The sequence below is a fragment of the Salvia splendens genome, chromosome 11, assembly GCF_004379255.2.
Source record: "Salvia splendens isolate huo1 chromosome 11, SspV2, whole genome shotgun sequence".
Lineage (NCBI taxonomy): Eukaryota > Viridiplantae > Streptophyta > Magnoliopsida > Lamiales > Lamiaceae > Salvia > Salvia splendens.
This window is the reverse complement of record NC_056042.1, coordinates 23,078,829-23,097,777: the sequence shown is the minus strand read 5'-3', so window position 1 is coordinate 23,097,777 and position 18,949 is coordinate 23,078,829. Positions and strand designations below refer to the sequence as shown.

Sequence of the window (18,949 nt, the reverse complement as noted above, 5' to 3'; positions counted from 1 at the left end):
AGTGGGTCCGGGCCCACATCCGTGCTCTTGCCAACGAGCACGGATGTGGATGCTCTAAGGGTTTGTCAAGTTCTACACCATAATCAAACTTGTCGGACTTGAAATTTGAAATACATGATAATTTGAAGGTACAACTTCCTCCCTATCCTTCGTTCTCTCAGGGTATCCACTATGGGACCGCCGAGGCATGCACAAGGGTCGGAAACCGCCGGTTCCGGGCCCGAACCGGCGGGTCAAGGGTCGAGATATCCATGAACCTGAACCGGCCCGCCTAGCTCCCGGCGGTTCCGGTTCCGGTTCAAAAAACCGGCGGTTCAAAACCGCCGGTTTTCGACTTGAACCGCCGGTTCCGGGCCGGTTCGACGAATTTTTTTTTTTTTTTTTTGCATTTTTCAACTTTTCAATTTTAATCAAATTACATTACACTTTTCAAGTTTGTTTTTGTATGAAATGTGAGTAAATAAAATTGAAAAAAATACGGCTAAAGTTGCAATTTTATTGAAATTGCATGTTTACAAATTACACGTTACAAGTTACAACAATTACAAATTGAAAACATAATGCGGTCTTGAAGTCTTAAACAAAATTTAAATACAAATGAGACTACTAGTGAAGAACTAATTACAAATGACAAGAAACGACGTTGAAGTTCTTAAACGTATAAGTGTATTATATATATACTCTTAACCGGCGAAGAAGATCTTTCTACATAACTAAATTAAGGACACCTTTACAATTCAACTTTAAATGTTGAGTTTCGTCTAACAATCAACAATTATAGTAGAATTGTCAAAAGATTCCCTCATTTAGCCGTATAGAGAAATATACTTCATCGACTAGAGTATATACAAATACAATTATGTAATTGTATTTGCATATTTTTAAAGTAGGAATTAATGGGAAAAAAAAAGAAATAAAAGAAAAAGGACTTGAGCTCAACTTAAATTAAAAATTTAAGTTGAGGTGCCTACGTATCCCAATTGCTCATTTGCATTAGGGAATCAAAGTCCACGTAGTTCTCTTACCTTACTTACCTATTTGGCTTGGCCGGCGGCGGTTGACGGTTGGCCTAATCTTCATCCCCGGTGAATTCATCTTGTGATCCCTCTTGACGATCATTCCAATCATTTTCTTGTTCTCGGACGTCAGCTTTGGCCCAATCATCAAGTAACATCACGGCTTCCATATTTTTCGTCGAGAGCTTACTTCTTGATTCATCCAAAACGCGCGAGCCAACACTAAAAGCGGACTCGACGGCGACGGTGGAAGCCGGAACAGAAAAAATCTCCTTGGCCATTGAAGCAAGGATGGGAAAATCTTTCCCGTGGGTTCCCCACCAATCGAGGACGTCGATTTGGGCGGGAGGAGTAGGACCTTCATCACCAAAGGAAAAGAGTGATTCAAAATATAAATCTAATTCACTGACCATACCTGAGGACCTTCCGCCGGTGCTGTAGTTGTACAGGTCGGCTAGTTGGGATTGCGCGTTGGGGTCATCATAATCGGCTTGAAATGCAAAGCCATAGTTATGTTGTGGAGGAGGGGGTCTTCTGACTTGGTGAGTGGTGTTATACTTGGTTTCATATTCGGTGTAGAGAGAGCGCAAGTTATACTCGAGGTTTTGTTGCACAACTGACCGGTCTGGGAGGTTTATTTGAAAGGTTTCTGAGAGGTCGACTCCAAATTCGTCGCTGGTATCCGATTGGATTGCTTGAAGGGGACCAAGATCAATTGAACTCAAATTGTTATAATAAAAATCTAAAATTCTAGTGGTACCTGCTAATTTCCATTTTGGATCCAATACCTTTGCAATCAAAAACACGTTAGGAATCTCACTGAAATACTTGAGCCATTTTTCAATCATGTAATACAAAACGCACATTAACTCGGGAGAAGAGGAAGTATTTTTCATTGCAGTTTTAAAACCAAGGGATATGTACATGCAATGCTCCAAAACACGAACAGCAGTGCAATAATAAACATCCGACAATTCAACAGTAGCATTTTTGAAATATTTGAACAATTTAAATAAAGCCAAACTGTTATCCCAACAACTATGCGAAAGATATAAATCACGGTAGGGGTTAGTTCTATAAAAATCACATAAAGCATCTTTATGTGTCAAAGTAGAATTCAGACAATCATATGTCGAATTCCATCTATGAGACACATCTATATTAAAATTCGTGTACCTGACATTCTTTTGATGGCAATATTTCTTCCATGCTTTGCCAATAGGTGGCTTTTGATGGATTAACCTAACTGCATTTCTAATAGGAGAAACATGCTTTTGCCATAATTCAAGTGCATCCTGTACACATAAATTTAAAATATGGCAAATGCATCTTTGATGAAAATACTTACCTCCAATTACCGGTGTACAAGCCGCAATCAAATCGGCAATACTTGCGGTGTTAGCAGTTGCATTATCAAAACCAATAGAAAATATCTTGTTGCATAACTGAAACTCATTCAACACTTGTATAATCAAAAAAGCAATTTCGGGTGCAGTGTGTGGACTTTCAAATTCTCTAAAACCAATTAAACGCTTGTTCAAAGTCCAACTGTTGTCCACAAAGTGAACCGTAATACCCATGTATGAATGACGGTTAAAACAATCCGTCCAAACATCTGAGCAAATGTTCACCCTGTGGCCCATGTTAACTAAATAACGTGATAATTCTACCTTTTTCTCCAAGCACTGCCGAACGGTAGATCGTTGCACGGTCATTCTACCTATTCTTTTGATTGCTACATTCAACCCACTTTGCATAGTAACCTCAAAACTTTTGTCATCAAAAACATTAAAGGGCATATGCTTCATAGCCGCCCATCTAGTCATTGTATCATCAAAATTCTTTTTATCATATTTAAATAGAGGCGCACCTGACGAACCCGAGCCGGCGGGTTGGAAGTTTAGTTGGCTTTGGGTAGAGGCAGTGCCGCATTCTACCGGATGCTTTGCCACTAAATGGCGATGGAGGGTGCCATATCCACCACCGGCGGACCATTTGTACACTTTATCGCAATAGTTGCAGTAAACATGAAAGTCCGAAGTCTCTTCTTGAGAGTTCGGATCGTGAGGACTTGGAATCACCACCGGGACCTTCTTGTAGTGTTTGATAAAAATGTCCGATTTCAAAGCTTTTGCCGTGTTAGTGGGTGCAGGGGGAGGCATCTTCTCATTTCCGCCGGTGCTAGAAGGAATACGAGAATGCGATCTATCCTCGTTGTTGTCCGAGTCCGACGATATAGTAACGTCGAACTCCTCATCTTGTTGGGAACGACCTCCCCTACCCCCACCTTGTTGCATTTCAGCAAGTAGCATGACGGTCCTATGATCTTCTTCCATCTACAAATATTATGTACGTAGAAGTTAAAAGTATGAACGCAAAAAAATAAATGAAATTTTGTGCATGTGAATTGGAAAACAAATTTTTCATTACTTACTTGCATGCGTTCGGCTGCCAATCGGGAAACCTCTTCCATAACATCTCGACGACTAGGTCGTCGAGATTTTGAGGGACGCGTAGTGCTTTGATCTTAGGCTATTCCCTTGCCCCGATCACCACGTCCCGATCCACCACGAGAATAAGACATATTGAATATATTGATAAATGAAAAGTAATATGGACTTGGAATGAAATATGTATGAAGTATAAAAGAAGTGGTAAATTATGAGCACAACAAATATAGTAGTGAGTAGAAAGTGTAGAATTAAACTTGCGCAATTAGAGAGAATGAGGAGAGAATAGAGAAATGGAGATTGAGAATGAAATTCCGAAAGTTCAAGGAATGGGGCAAGGAATAATGAAGGAGAAGTGGGGTATTTATAGGAGTAAAATTGGATGAAAAAAAAAAATTTGAAATTTTGAATTCTGCCGTGAACCGCCGGTTTCCGACCGAAAACCGGCGGTTCAACCCTAAACCGGCGGGCCGTCCACGGTTTGCGTCAGAAAACCGCTGGTTTCTGACCAAAAACCGGCGGTTTATGACCGGTTTTGCAGGCCTAAACACTGACCCTACGACCTAGCCTCTGAAAAGTTGCCGGAACCGTCGGAAACCGGCTCCCGAACCGCTGGTTTACCCCGACAAACCGCCGGTTTACCCCTCAACCCGGCGGTTTACCCCACAAACCGCCGGTTCCAACGGCTATCCTAAACCCCTACGCGAACCCTACGAATCCCTAACCTACGAAACACTGTTCGACCCTTTGAACCGGCGGTTCGAACCGCTGAACCGCCGGTTCACGGTTCAATATATTGCCGAACCTGAACCGGCCCTTCCGACCCTTCAACCCGCCTGCCGGTTCAAACCGCCGGTTCCGGGCCGGGTTCCGGTTCATGAACTGGCGGGCCCGAACCGGCGGTTAACCGGCGGGCCGGGCCGGTTTGTGCATGCCTCCGCGCCTATAGCCCCAGCGGGGGCGATCCCGAGGCGGATTATAGTGTAGGCGACGTCCGCCCCGGGGTGGACGAGAAACTGGGGGCGGATGGTCATTCGGCGAAACCGGGGCGAGGACGCGCCGGTCGGCCTTTCACCGCGCCTATAGGCGCGCCGGCGCCCCTCGAATTTTTAATTTTTAATTTTTTTAAATTAACTCTATAAATACCACTCCTCCACCACCCATTTTTTCACCATTTTCACACACTCTCCCTTCATTCACTATCTACACTTTCACTCTCTAAAAATGCACGGTGGAGATGACGAATCACCCGACTCGCAGGAATCGGGCTATGGCGGCAATCCTTCACAGCTGTCGGGCGGCTATCCTTCACAGCCGTCGGGATATGGCGGCTATCCTTCTCAGCCGTCTGGATATGGCGGCTATCCTTCTCAGCCCTCGGGATATGGAGGGTCTCCGTCCCAGCCGTGGATTTGGAGTTAATCTCCCCCGCCGTGGGCATCGTGTCCAAAGCTTCCTCCATCTCAGTCGCGGAGGTCTTCTCCAACGCCCCAACCTTTTCAGTGGAATCTAAGTCGCTCGGGGTTTGAAGATTACAGACCCAACCTCGACGCGCTTAGCCAGCCGCGTCCGGAGTCCCCTTTCCTATCCAGCCAATCTCCTTACACCGAAGCAGATCAAGACGCTCTGGATACCATGATGGGTCTGCTCAGTTCCGGCAGCCCAGATACGCCTGCAGCACAGGTGGAAACGCCCGTTCCGACCCGAAGCAGTGCCGGGGGCGGTGGCGGTAGGGGCGGCGGCCGCGGCCGCGGTTGCGGTGGCTTGGGCAGCGGCGTCGGCAGTGGCGGTGGCGAGGGTAGCGGCGTAGGCAGTGGCGGTGGCGAGGGCTCCAAACGGGGCAAGCTCTACACCAAAGCGGAGTCCATTGCCGTGGCGAGAGCGTGGGATGCCATCACATCGGACCCCATAGTGGCACCGATCAGACCGAGGGGAGCTTTTGGAAGCGCATCCTGATGGCATACAACGAGTTCAAACCTGCCGGCGCCCGAGAGCGCGACCCAGAACAGATCTGCAAAAAGTGGTCTAGGATTCTGCCGGCTGCGGTTCGCAAGTATATACCGGAACAACCTTCTCCACGCTGAGAATGGCTGAAGCGAAGCCGACATGAAGGCCCTGTCGATGGGCCAATACAACACGGAGGGCTAACAGAAGTTTACAATGTGGTATCTAGTCCTCGCGGGTTGTCCGAAATTCAAGGACATCTGCGCGCAAGAGGTCACTGGAGCTCCTGGGCCGAAGCGTACAAGGCACAACCTTGCCGGGGACTACAGTAGCGGAAGCGGCTCGCACTCGTTCGAGCAGAACGACGAGCAAGTCGAAGAGGCTAGAAATGCCTCCCGCCCATCGTCGGTCGCGTCTGGATCGCGCATCCCGCAGCCCTCCCCATTCGCACAGCCCATGGTTCCTGATCCCCACGAGGTCTTGAGGGAGAACCTCGATGTGCAGTTGATGCAACAACTGCAGGACGTCTGCAGAAAATACCTAGCCACCGATGACCCGTACATCAGGAATATATACCAGAAGCTCATCACTCGGATTGAGCGTCGTCTAGGGTTGGCTGATGATGCTCCTGGGGCAACCGCGGCCGGCAGCAGCGAGAGAGGAGGAGGAGGAGGAGGAGGAGAAGAAGAAGAAGAAGAAGAAGAAGAAGAGGAAGCTGACTCCGACACCGAGTAGACGGTGGCGGAGTTTTTATTTGTATTTTATTTTAAATATTCGTTGTATAATTTTACAATTTTCAATACAACGAATATTCGGTCACAATTACCTCGTTTTCTAATTATTTACATTGCGATGATTTTAATTATACCTGATTGAAACTAAAAACATTTTAAAATGAAAATTGATTGTAAAATTTGAGGGCTATTGAAAATGTGACGGAAATAAGGGTGTCCACTGTAAGGCGGACACGCCTAATAGCCCCGCCCCAGTTTTTGTCCATAGCCTCAATTTTGTTGTCTATAGCCACAAAATTCTATTTCCGCCACTATAGTGGACACCTCCAATAGCCCCCAAATTTTATAATCAATTTTCATTTTTAAATATTTTTTAGTTTCAATCAAGTGTAATTTAAATAATCGCATATCCGCCAAAGCCCACGGTGGACTCGATGCCCACGGTGGGGGAGATTGATTCCAAGTCCAAGGCTGGGACGGAGGCGCATATCCGCCAAAGCCCGACGGCTGAGAAGCATATCCGCCAAAACCCGATGGCTGCGAAGGATAGCCCCGAGGGGTTTGATGGATTGCTGCCATATCCCGATTCCTGAGAGTTGGGTGATTCGTCGTCTCCTCGGTGCATTTTTTAGAGAGTGATTGTGTAGATAGTGAGTTGAGGGATTTTGTGAAAATGGTGAAAAATAGGTGGTGGGGAGTGGTATTTATAGAGGAAAAAAAAAATTGAAATTGGCGCCGCATGCGCGCGGCGGTTTCTGCCACTATGGTCGCCGCGCCTATAGGCGCGGCTATGCCCCCCCGCCGCGTCCTCGCCCCGCACCCGGCGACCGCCCGTCCGCCCCCCATCGCCACGCCTGCCGAGTCCACCCCCGGGGCGGACAACCTTCCCACTATGGCCTGCCCGCCGCCCGCCTATAGCCGCGTCCACTTCATAGTGGATACCCTAAATTTTTGGACTATGGACAATAATTTTGGGGCTGTGGACAAAAACTGGGGCGGGGCTACAGTGGACGCTCTCAAAACACCGCCTTTGTTTTAACCTTGTTTTTCTCACGTGGTTTTGATTCTTTCTGCTCGTACCCTAATTCAGATTTGTTCTCCACAACTCACCATCATATTCGATCACCAGGTTGCTTATTCTTTCTTACTGTTACTAACCTACTTCCGGATTAACTGTATTATATGTGCGATTCTGGTCAATTCCTTGATTCAAAGCTGCGAGCTGAGTTTTTGGATTGCGATATTGTTTTATGATGTGGAATTAGGTCTTTCAAACTTCGTTTACCAATTGTTATATATTGAATGTTCGCAAATTGAGTTGATGAGCGACTAATTTCATTTTTTTTAGTTTGAGGGGTTGGAATAGGAAGAAATTGTATAATTTGATTCATTGATGGACATTGTTGCCTTTTCCCCCTATGTTAGTTTTCTTGGGGAATATCTGCCTTGTCTAATATGTATGACCCTTTTTTCGCATACACAGATGGCGGCTGAGCCCCTAACAAGTGAGGCAATAGCTCTTACAGAGAAGAAAATGGATATGTCATTAGGTGTAAATTTTAGTACTAATAAGATATTCTTACTGGCTGCGGTTTCATGTTGCATTCCCTTACGATTTTATTCCGTTTAACTTCAGATGACATCATCAAAATGTCCAAGACTCGTGCTGTGAAGCCGAACAAACAAAGAGTTTCTGTAGGACCCATCACTTGACACTTCTGTTTTAGACATTTTCTTCTTTTTTTTATCCTTTCTGAAACAAATGGTTTCAATACCTACAGAATAAGGATCAGAAATCGTTCAATAATGCTTCCCAAGATAGAGGTTTGAAAGTCAAAAGATTTATGGACACTAGAACTTCCCTCAGACAGGTATGGCAAGTAACTATCGAAATCTACTTATGGTGTTTTAGATTTGTATCATCTGTAAGTGTTGAAACCTCATCCCTCCTGCATGAGTTTTTCTTTGGAGTGTGGTGGAGGAAGGCATGGTGTGGGCTGCAGTTAGTTAACATAAACTGTAATTTGCCTGGTTTATGACCATTTTTTGTTCTCTTCTGACAGGGTGGCCTTGCTCAGAGGAGGTCAAACTTTCAGGGAAATCAGTTCCCTTTGGCATCTGAAGCTGCTAAAAAGGCTGCTGTTGCTCCTATTCGAAGCAGAGCTTCAAATTGGAGCAGGCCATTCAATGTTAATAAATCAAGGTAAACAACTGTTTATGCACATCTATGCTTCTAAATTATGGACTGTTTCAATTTCTTATAACATATGTTGATGGGGTTAATTCCTCTTCTGCTTTGATGCAGGTAATTGGTGGCTCTTATTGGGACTTTTCCATGAACTCCAATTGTCTATTTCTCAGAGCATGTTGATGTTTCTTTCATTTAGTTGGATGATGGCTTAATCTGGGCACTTTTACATGTGTTGTTGAAACATGGCTTTTCAATCTTATTGAGTATCATCCTGGGAGTTGGCATTTGGGTGCATCATGCGTGGGATGGTTTAACTGATTTTTGTTGTCCATTTGTTGCCGAAGAAATGATACTTTGGTGTGATATAAGTGAAACATACTAATTTGTTTGTGGAAGTTAAGAGTAAATGGAGTTATAAGTGCCACGTAGACTGTTAGCTATGGTGTGCTAATATCATAAATCGGCCCAGCTTGAAATTTCTCCTACAAATGTATATTCATGCTGTTGTTGACTAGATTTATTCCAGTTGTGGCATTCTAGACTCATAAAATGTTCTAAAGGTCTGTCTTCTTAGATGATTGCTCCAGAATTTCCTAACCTCTGATGGGTATTTGGCCAAGCCTGTATGGTTTTAGGGGGATAATTAAGTGGATATGCTCTCTCTCTTGGTTTGGGCACCTCTTGTGTTCTACGGGATTCTGCCCTACACAGTTTCAGTCTCTGCTCTATATTTTGATGGTTAGAGGAGTGAATTGGGCGGCATTTATTTATTTCGTTGTTTAACAAAGGGTTGTTTAGACCAGCATTGTGATGTGAACCAGCTTGTTTTTGAATAAGTGTTTAGAGGCCTTTAGGGCAGCATTGTTGGTTGGATTAAGTGTTTTGGGCTAGTGATGCGAACCAGCTTGTTTTGTTTGTGATCTTTGCCTGCTTAAGGGATAATTGCAGCTAAGGGATAATTGCAGCTTCCTTGGTTTTCTACCAATTTATTGGCTATCCGAAACCCAATTAAGCTTATGGTGTTTATGTGGGTTATTCACTGTTCGGCCCAAGGTTAATTATGTTTCAATGAACCGGGGAACACCTTTTTCATTCTCTCTAAAGAAGGGGTTATTTCCATCAGTCTTGGCCATAACCCGTACTGAATTTTTGTAGTGTATTAAGACTTATAAGTTGATAATGAGCATCAGATAAGTACAGGTGTATCTTATTTTATCCTACAAAGTGTCATATAGAATAAAAAAGGAATGATGAAGATAGCAAGTCTCAGATATGGTCCAGTATATCTTACATTATCCTCGCTGATTACGAAGTATCAAATAGTATAAAAAAGATACACAAGTTGGCCATGTTGCTTCTCGATCGTGGTTGATTGATCACTTAAGCTGAAGGATCATTCTGACTCTTGATGCCTGTTTCTGGGAAATGTTGTAGCCCGCATTTTACATATACTTATTTGATTTTGCTATGTTATGTTTTTGCAGGGCTGGGGCCTCGACTTTCAAGAATAATGCTGCAACTGGATTTGGCTTCATTGTGAAGGTATGTGTACCCCCTTCATTTTAACACTGAACATCCTAAGCTTCCATTTTCAGTCACTATATCTATTTTTTCTTATTTTGATCTTGTTCTGTGATTTCCATAAAAGAGTTCTTGTTAAGTTTGAGAATTGAGATGCATAAAGTTCTGTAGTTAGGATACTGACTATCAGATGATAGTTACTTTAAAGTAGAGTGATAAATGCAACACAATGAGAAGGCTCTGCTTAGCTTTTGTCGCAATGTTGATTAATCGGTGGTTATAATTTATTTGCAGAAACCACAACACAAACCAGCGCAGCAAGCCTCTCTGAGCCCCAAACAGAAGTCTCAAACCTTGGACTCGCTATTTGCTAACATGAAAGAAGAAAGAATGAGGGTCTTGTCTGGACAGAGCAACGAGTCAAGAAGAAAGGGAAGGAACCAGCCCGGAGTGCCGTGGGCGAGAGGATATAACAACCAACACAGGCAACACTGGTAGCTCCTCCTCCAGCTTAGATTGCTTTAGAGAAGTGTAGTTAACCTGATGTTTTCCAGTGAAGCTAAGGCTTTTACTCGTTGACTGGGGTATGAAACCTATTGCTCGCTTATCCAAATTTTCCTTCCCAGAAATATCTAATCTAGCAATTTTTGTACAAAAAATTTAATTCAGCCAGCAACTACAGGGAGATGTATGCAATTTTTACATGCATTTTTTTTAATAGATTTGCAGCGTGTTAGACGATCCAATTATAAATCTCGATAAGTGAGAGCAGAGGGCTCTATCATTATAGTTGGAGATTAACAAAAATAATGATTAACAATCCAATTATCGAATAATTAAGCAATTGCAATATGAACTGGGTTTCCCTAATTTAATTCTAGCATGGGATCAATAAAATCTCAACACAAACGTATTTATTTACATTTAATTAGTTTTAATTGGGTTGGATGTGTTAAAACAAGTGTTAGTGAGAGCGTGGAGGGGGTGTAGCTCATATGGTAGAGGCACCTCCATTTTAATTTAACTTTTCCCTTTTTTTCCTTCAATTTTGCCTTGTTCAAAGTTCAAACTGCGATATACACATTTGACATTTCTTTCTCTAGTGTTTTTCAGTTGAGGTTGTGGATGATTAATTTATAGAGGTAGTGATTGTCAACCCCACCACCACCACCACCTAAATTGGGTCCACATCTTTTGACCATTCTTCTTCTTGTAGCATAAATACATTATATTGATAGGACTTTTTTCATCTTTATAAAATGAAAATGGAAAATTAATAGAGAAAGTGTAACAAAATTGAAGGGAAGCAGGAGTAGATTGATCTATCAATGTAGGACAATAGAAGTGTGCGTATATTCCCGCTTTTTCCACCTCATCACATGAATTAGTTAATGCGGAAATCCCTTTTCTGTTTATATTTTCCAATGCTAATCCCGAAGAGGAACAAAAGCCAGATTTCTCGCTTCTGCATTTCCTAAACTAATAATTTCCATATGAAATCCAAAACAAGTGATCTACTAATATTAATTAATTACCAAAAAAAGACAAGAAACTAACAGTGGAAACCCAAGACAGATCCATCACTGACAGAAACCGAAACCCTGCAGTCCGCGCGGGCCCCCACGTGATGATTAAACAAATGCAACACCCGAACCCGGCCCGCCAGCTCCATCCTCGACTCCACCTCCATGCTCGGCCCGACCCGGACCCCAATCTCCTGCTGCGGCAGAGCCAGCTCGACCGGGAACGACTGGACGGAGAAGGTGGCGGCCATGTACTGCGTGCGGGCGGCGGCGATGTTGCCGGCGGGGATGAACATGAAGCCCACCTGGCGGCCGGCGTGGAGGAGGCGGATGGAGCTGTCGTAGTGGGCGAAGGCGGCGCGGTTGGGGTTGGTGACGGTGGCGTACTGGGAGAAGGTGAAGGAGGCGGTGGAGTTGGAGAGGGAGAATGCGGGGAGAGTGACGGCGTTGACGGTGAGGGAGGGGTCCTTGGGTTTGAAGATTGTGAGGTAGACGATGCAGGCGATGATGATGAGGAAGATGAGGAAGATGGTGGCCACGATGCACGAGGCCAGGTTGGTGCGGCCGCTCGGCCGCTTGTGGAGAGGAGGGGGCGGTTTGGCCATTTAGAGAAAGGGAGAGATTGGGAGTGTGAACTGGGTGTGTTTTTTTTGTTGGATTGCTTTTTGAGTGTTTTGTCTTTGGCTGCTTTCACATTGGATACTGATTTTTTTTACTCAATTTCAACACGGTAATTTGTTGGAGTATTTGACAGTTTTGTATTTTTTGATCATCGTATAGTATCCATTTTAGGTCCGACAACTTTTGAGAAAATTTAGTGCCGAGTTTTATATGATCCACACAAAATTATTGTTACAGTTAATTACTCTCTCAGTCCAACTTAAGAGCATCAGCAGTGGCGCGGAGCTCCCGGCGGAATTCATGGCGGAATTCTCAAAAACACCTCATGCCACGTCATACGGACTTCCCACTGCACTGTCACGTCATATGGACTTCCCACTGCACAGTGGCGGAATTCCCGACGGACTTCCTACAATAAAAAAAATTCACAAATTCACAAATTAAACAATTTCCGGAATTAAAATTTCGACACAAATAGGGAAAAAAATTCCATTAAAAAAAGAAAAGTACATTTCACCAAATTAAAAAAAATACATTTCAATAATTTAAAACTACATCAACGACGACCCCTCCCCTGCCATACTTCTTCAATAATATCATTCTGGAGTCGAACATGAGCTTGTTTTTGGCGCATGGCGGCAAATACAAGTGGTGCGAATGAAATAAAGTTCAACGGGATGTATTTATAGAAATTAAAAAAAACATTTAATTCAATAGACGGGAATTCCGCGCGGATGTCCGTGGGAGTCAACGCAATGGCGGACGTCAGCACAGAATTCCCCATGTAATTCCGCGGAACGCCGCGGAACTGCGAATTCCTCGACGGAATTCCGTATCCGTGCATGCCATGCACTGTTAGAGTTTAGTATACTGAAAGCATCTTTCGAATGCTTGTATATGTAATAACTCTTTTATCCATTTGTTACCATTTTATGAGAAAGAATATTTTGTTACAATGTATTTTGCTTATGTATTTATGAGATGTTAAAATGCGGTTTTCCATTTAAATACATAGTTTAAGCAAAATGAGTCTAAGTCTTCTGCATAGTAGACGAGTTGTGAGCAACGTTCACAGTAGGTAACTTGTCGGTTCTTGCAGAAGGAAAATTGTTTCACAACCTAGATAGGCTTTGACTACCTATCGTGAAAGGTTGCGACGTCAGTCCGAAAGTTTCCTTACCTAAGGAAATGAACGACGTCGGTGTGGTATAGCACTGAAAGGATCAAACAGTGAGATAAGTCTTTCTTGGCTATCTACTGAAAGACGAGGTCTTGGTGATTATCGTTTCTTAATCATTGTTGACATAACATTGAGCATACGATATTAATTGAAAACTACTTTGACTTATCAAATGGTGAGGGAATTTCGTTGCCCAAGAATCCTGATAGATTGGGTAATGATCATTAATGTCTAAGTGGTGCTAGTATTGTTATTGCAATGAATCGTGTGCTGGGAGAGGCCAGTATGATAATATCCTCAAGAGGTGTTTAGGAAAAGGTTTTATTATTCAGAAAACTGGCCAGTTGGAATTTATTCCATGAATAATAAATAATGTTTCTAAACTAGACCACTCTTGGAAAAAGAAATTAATTAATAATAGTCAGATAGCAGACTTGATATTAATTAATGGATATTTATATCTTTAACACGAGAAATGATTTAATTAAAGAGGAAGTCCCGGAATACTCGTAATTTCGGTTTGGACGGGCAGTCAATATTATATCTATAGTGGATGATAATAATATTTAAGTTTGGGCTTGAATTAAATTGATTTTAATTTAATTAGTGAAAGCCTGAACTGTGGCCCAATCCAATCCTCCATAGATCCCTGGTCTGGCCCAAAATAATTAACTTAATAAAAAGGGGGAAGAAGAGAAGAAAGAATCGATTCTTTTTAGCGTAAAATTCATTCTCTGCGATTTTTTTGTAGAGATTTCTCTCTTCAAACTCTTCTCCAGCTTTTAAGGGTTTGACAAGCTTTGCCCACACAAAGGTCAATTCCGAGTTAAAGGGAACATATCAGAAGATCCGTGGTAGAGACGATTGAAGGAGTTCCAATTCAATTACTTGAATTCATACGATAAATCGTTGTATTTAATTGCAAATATATTCAATATGATCTGAGATTATATGTTGATAAACATGTTTCTAGTATTCAATCAGATAAAAGCATGTTTAGATGTAAATCTTTCAATCAAACTAAATAGATTTCCGCTGCAAAACCAACATTCACAATGGCGGACGTCCGCCACGGAATTCCCGCACGCCGGAGGGAATTCCGCGGTGACGTCTGCCACTGCTGATGCTCTAAGAGTCCTAATTAGTTAGGGCATGAGTTTTAAGAAATGTAAAAAATAGTGGGTTGAATAAGTTGGTAGAATATGAGTCTCATCCTCACGTATTACTTTTATAATAAAATATGAGTGGAATAAGTTGGTTGAATGTGGGGTCTACTTATCATTTATGGTAAAAGTGAAATAGTACTCTTAAGTTGGCACAGATGGAAATGGCAAAACAGGACTCTTAAGTTGGGATGGAGGGAGTATATGATACATTCTCCGTACCAAAAGAATATGCAGTTAGGTTTGACACAAATTTTAATGTAAAATTGATAATTAAAGTGAGAGAGGAGTAGAGAGAAAAAGTAGTACTTCATCCGTCCCACTAAAGATGATTCACTTTCCTTTTGATTTGTCCAAATCAAGATAACTCATTACTAAAAATGGACTCTTTCTCCACTTCTCACACAAAATAAAGTTGCACGAATACACGTGCCGCACAAGAAATTAATCATCCTCGTTAAAGAGTAATTAAAATATTGTTAATGAAGAATTTTAATGTGACGAATTAAAAAGGAAATAGTGTATATTTTATAGTACGAATGAGTATTTTGAATTGCATATCAGCGTATGCATCAACAAGTGACACTAAAAAATGGGACCATAGTTATATGTTTGGTCTTTTAATTTGGGGACTATATTATAAGCAACTATATCTATATTATTGCAAGAAGGGGTGCATTATAATGATAACCTCAATTTCTGTAATAACCCTATAACTAAATCTGGACCACACATTTTTAAAATCACGTGATCTAGATTCAAACTTAGTTTTCCTTCATAAAAAAGGCGCAGAGGGTAAATATGTCATTTCGCTTATTTAATTTCTGAATTTCACTCATGATAAAATTTACGTATCCAGATTTCGCTCATTTAAATACGTAAAATCTTATTTCCCATGATATACAGATGTATGAGGTTCAGTTACACGTATGTATGAGGTTCAGTTATACGTAAAATCTTATTTCCCATGATATACAAATTTCGCTAATTTAAATACGTAAAATCTTATTTAAGTATAATTTTATCATTTTATCAGTTTATCAGTCAAAAGTATCATTTTATCAACTCAGAGTATCATTCTATCCGACAAAACTATCATTCTATGCAATAAACCTAACATATATCATTTTATCATTTTACGTGATATTTGGCGAAATTCAGAAATTAAATGAGGGAAATGACATATTATCATTTTATCAACTCAGATTATCATTCTATCCGACAAAACTATCATTCTATGCAATAAACCTAACAAATATCATTTTATCATTTTACGTGATATTTGGCGAAATTCAGAAATTAAATGAGGGAAATGACATATTTACCCCCGCGCTTTTTTTATGATGTAAATCTAATTTTGAATCTAAACCACAAGATTAGAAAATATGTGTGGTCCAGATTTGGTTATAGGGTTATTACGTGATTTGAGGGTTATTATATGATCACAACTCATTGCAAGAATAATATATTAATTATAATAGGAGGATATGTAAATGATGCCCGGAATTAAATAAAAATACTTTGATTTGATTATACAGCCTTCGTCAATAATTAAATGTCGACACGAATTCTAAGATATTATTTGACTTTAGAAAGGAAAATTGATAAAAACTAATGTTGTTGAAATGAGTCATACTTTTATATATTAATTTAATAATAAAATATTAATGAAGTAAGTTAATGAACTTCAGGGTTCATTGACCAAATATAATAAAAATAAAATAAAATATTCAATGATGGACGGAAGAAAAAAAAAGAAATATGAAATATTTAATAGTAGACAAACAAAATATTATAAGCAAATATAATACTCCGACGTCTCATAAAAGTGGAAAAATTTGAGACGACCTGAGTTATTTGTGAAATATTGATGTGACAATTTTTATTTTATTTTATCTAGGAGTAGTTTTTAGAGTGTTTCCAGATTTGTGAACACTCAAGAAAGCAACAATCATTCAATCAACCAAAATGATACTGGAATTGTTAAAATCTTCCTTCCAAATGAGATAAAACACTCAAAATAGGATTTATAATAGTGAAAGTGGTAAAATTTAGATAAAAATATTTTTATTAGCAAAAAGATAGAAGGTCAAGTCACGAAAATGAGTTTAATTATCTAGTTTCTTTTATTATATTTGTTGATTAAGTTCGTGGAATATATAAAGAATAAATAAGTCATTCTTTCTATGTTACTGCAATAAAAAAATCAGACAAGCACACTTTTAATATTATTAAAGATGTTAATTTGTGTGTTTAACGGTTAAGAATGGATTCCTTAACCGACACTGGCAGCACTAAAGATCGGCGGTGAGAGGGGTTCCGGCGCCCTGATTCAGGGTCGCTGAGATCGGGTAGAGCTCTGCGTGTGGGGGATTCCCGTTAGACAGAAACGTGTCTACCGTTTGTAGAGCTTGAAAATATGATAGGGAAAATACTTCTTATTAATTGATTCAATGAATAAAATGATAACAATTTATCCTATTTATAATACTAGAATACTACTCCTAACTTATCGAACAAGATAACAATATATGTAAAGATTTGGTGAATCGAAACAATAACTAAATACTATGATATAGGGATCATATCACTAACTATACCACCAACGCTTTATAAAAGTGTTGTCAGTGCTCCAACTAAAATTAGGGGACACAAGTAGAAGCATCCTTAAAAAGCAAAGAATTAAGATAATTTGCCCTCAACTGAGTAACACTTTCTTTAAAAAAAATCAAGCGCTAGTAATTGAGTCTCAATTTTTATGTCACTAAAAGATAAGTTTTTTGTAGTGTATTTTAGATTGTATGATAGATCTATGGCAACATATATATAATTAAATGCAAATTCTAAATATTGTATAAACTCATTGTCAACACAGTTTTAACATATTATAAAATTTTAAGATTTCGATGTTAGCACAGTGTCAACTGGGTGTGTTATAAAATTTTAAGATTTCGATGTTAGCACAGTGTCAATTGGGTGTGTTATAAAATTTTAAGATTTTGATGTTAGCACAGTGTCAACTGGTTGACAATGTGTTGATAGTATGTTGAAATATTAATTCGATACGCAAGCTAAAATAGAAATAAAATCATGTAACTTAATTTGGAAAAGAGTTTAACATCACAAAAAGAATAATAGATTAATTAATAACGAAATAAAGATGAACGTGTTCTCTCACTCACCACAACCATAGCTCTTGTCTTTGTTCCAACTTCCAAGTTCCAAAATGGACTATTCGGAATCACATCACCACAAACAAAACTTAAGGCCACAGAACACTACTACTACATTAAAAACAAGATAATGAAAAAGATAAAGCCCTCCTCCACCATCCCACCACAAAATCGCCCCTCAATAATTTCCCCTCGCATGCCACCACAACAATGGGGTGCGCCTCATCCAAGCGAATCGACGTCGCCGTCGACGCCTACCGCCCTCCCCCATCTTCCTTCGCCGTCTTCGACGTGAACTCCATCGAGGAGCCCTGGCTGAAGCCCTCCACCGATAACCCCGACGAGCCCTTCCTCGACGAGAAGCCGCCCCCACTCCTCGACAAGCTCAACGGCGCCATCGACGGCGCCACCCCCCGCTCCTGGGACGAAGTCAGCAAAGCCCTCGAGGATCTCAAGCCGAAGCTCAACTCCCCTCCCCCGCCCCCAGCTGAAGAACAACCGCCGCAGATCTGCAAGAACTTCTCCTTCCACACGTTAGAAGAGCTGGAGAAGAAGAAGAGCGCTTCGTCAACCGATAGTCAACTAGTTTCTGGACCCACACCTGGACCGGTAGTGGCGGTAGCGAGGTCACTGAAGGACAACATATTCATACAGAAGGACAGGGAGGAGAGGGAGAAGGGAGGGAAGGGGGCGGGGTTCGTGAAGCGGGACCCGCTGGGAGACTTCCCCGAGATATGCCCGCCGGGTGGGGAGGAGGCGGTGGTGGTGTACACGACGTCGCTGGGAGGGGTGCGGCGGACGTACGAGGACTGCAACCGCGTGCGCCACCTCATGGAGACGTACCAGGTGGTGTTCGACGAGCGGGACGTGGCGCTGGACGGGGGGTTCCGCGGCGAGCTGAGGGACCTTCTAGGGGAGGAGGGGGCGGCCGTGCCGAGGGTGTTTGTGAAGGGGAGGTATATCGGGGGGGCGGAGGAGGTGGTGGGGCTGAACGAGACGGGGCGGCTAAGCCGGATATTGAACTGGGCAAGGGTGGAGAGGGGGGCGGGGAGGCTGGGGTGTAGGGGATGCGGTGGGGCCAGGTTTGTGCCGTGCTTGGGGTGTGGGGGGAGTTGTAAGGTGGTTGTGGGGGCTGATAGGGAGAGGTGTGGAGAGTGTAATGAAAATGGTTTGGTTCATTGCCCCATTTGTGTTTGACTTTGCATCTTGTGTTTTGCTCACTGCTTTCACCTGTCTATTGTGTTGTGTTGTATTTTGTACACATACCAATGTTTTTTTTTAATACTTCTCTCCATACTAAATAGTAAATCGAGTTTTTATAATTACATGGGGTCTGTGTTTCTATTTTTTCCTAATGAATAAAGTTACTTTGTGTTTCTATTTTTCCAACATAAACAGTCAAATGGTTTGATGCATAATTAGGTGTGACATGC

At 41.7% G+C, this 18,949-nt stretch overlaps 3 protein-coding genes across 3 annotated transcripts; 2 read left to right on the top strand and 1 right to left on the bottom strand.

Annotated features, from left to right (window-relative positions):
- The first annotated feature begins 7,193 nt into the window (after nt 1–7,193).
- Nucleotides 7,194–10,576, top strand: LOC121756497. The gene is made up of 7 exons (XM_042152051.1): nt 7,194–7,273; nt 7,628–7,694; nt 7,781–7,839; nt 7,926–8,015; nt 8,208–8,347; nt 9,820–9,877; nt 10,151–10,576. The coding sequence occupies exons 2-7, from the start codon at nt 7,628–7,630 to the stop codon at nt 10,352–10,354; spliced, it is 618 nt and encodes a 205-aa protein (XP_042007985.1). The 5' UTR covers nt 7,194–7,273; the 3' UTR covers nt 10,355–10,576.
- Nucleotides 10,577–11,244: 668 nt separating this feature from the next.
- LOC121754306 lies at nt 11,245–12,037 on the bottom strand. Its single transcript, XM_042149686.1, has one exon. It carries the CDS (start codon nt 11,982–11,984, stop codon nt 11,409–11,411), a length of 576 nt encoding a protein of 191 aa, XP_042005620.1. The 5' UTR covers nt 11,985–12,037; the 3' UTR covers nt 11,245–11,408.
- A 5,534-nt stretch (nt 12,038–17,571) lies between these two features.
- Nucleotides 17,572–18,892, top strand: LOC121753832. Its single transcript, XM_042149090.1, has one exon. It carries the CDS (start codon nt 17,727–17,729, stop codon nt 18,711–18,713), a length of 987 nt encoding a protein of 328 aa, XP_042005024.1. The 5' UTR covers nt 17,572–17,726; the 3' UTR covers nt 18,714–18,892.
- The last annotated feature ends 57 nt before the right edge of the window (nt 18,893–18,949 follow it).

Coding starts and splice junctions, on each gene's coding strand:
- LOC121756497 (XM_042152051.1), top strand. CDS start 7,628: ATGGCGGCTGAGCCCCTAACAAGTGAGGCAATAGCTCTTACAGAGAAG. Junction 7,840..7,925: donor CGAACAAACAAAGAGTTTCT/GTAGGACCCATC, acceptor CAATACCTACAG/AATAAGGATCAGAAATCGTT. Junction 8,348..9,819: donor TTCAATGTTAATAAATCAAG/GTAAACAACTGT, acceptor ATGTTTTTGCAG/GGCTGGGGCCTCGACTTTCA.
- LOC121754306 (XM_042149686.1), bottom strand. CDS start 11,984: ATGGCCAAACCGCCCCCTCCTCTCCACAAGCGGCCGAGCGGCCGCACC.
- LOC121753832 (XM_042149090.1), top strand. CDS start 17,727: ATGGGGTGCGCCTCATCCAAGCGAATCGACGTCGCCGTCGACGCCTAC.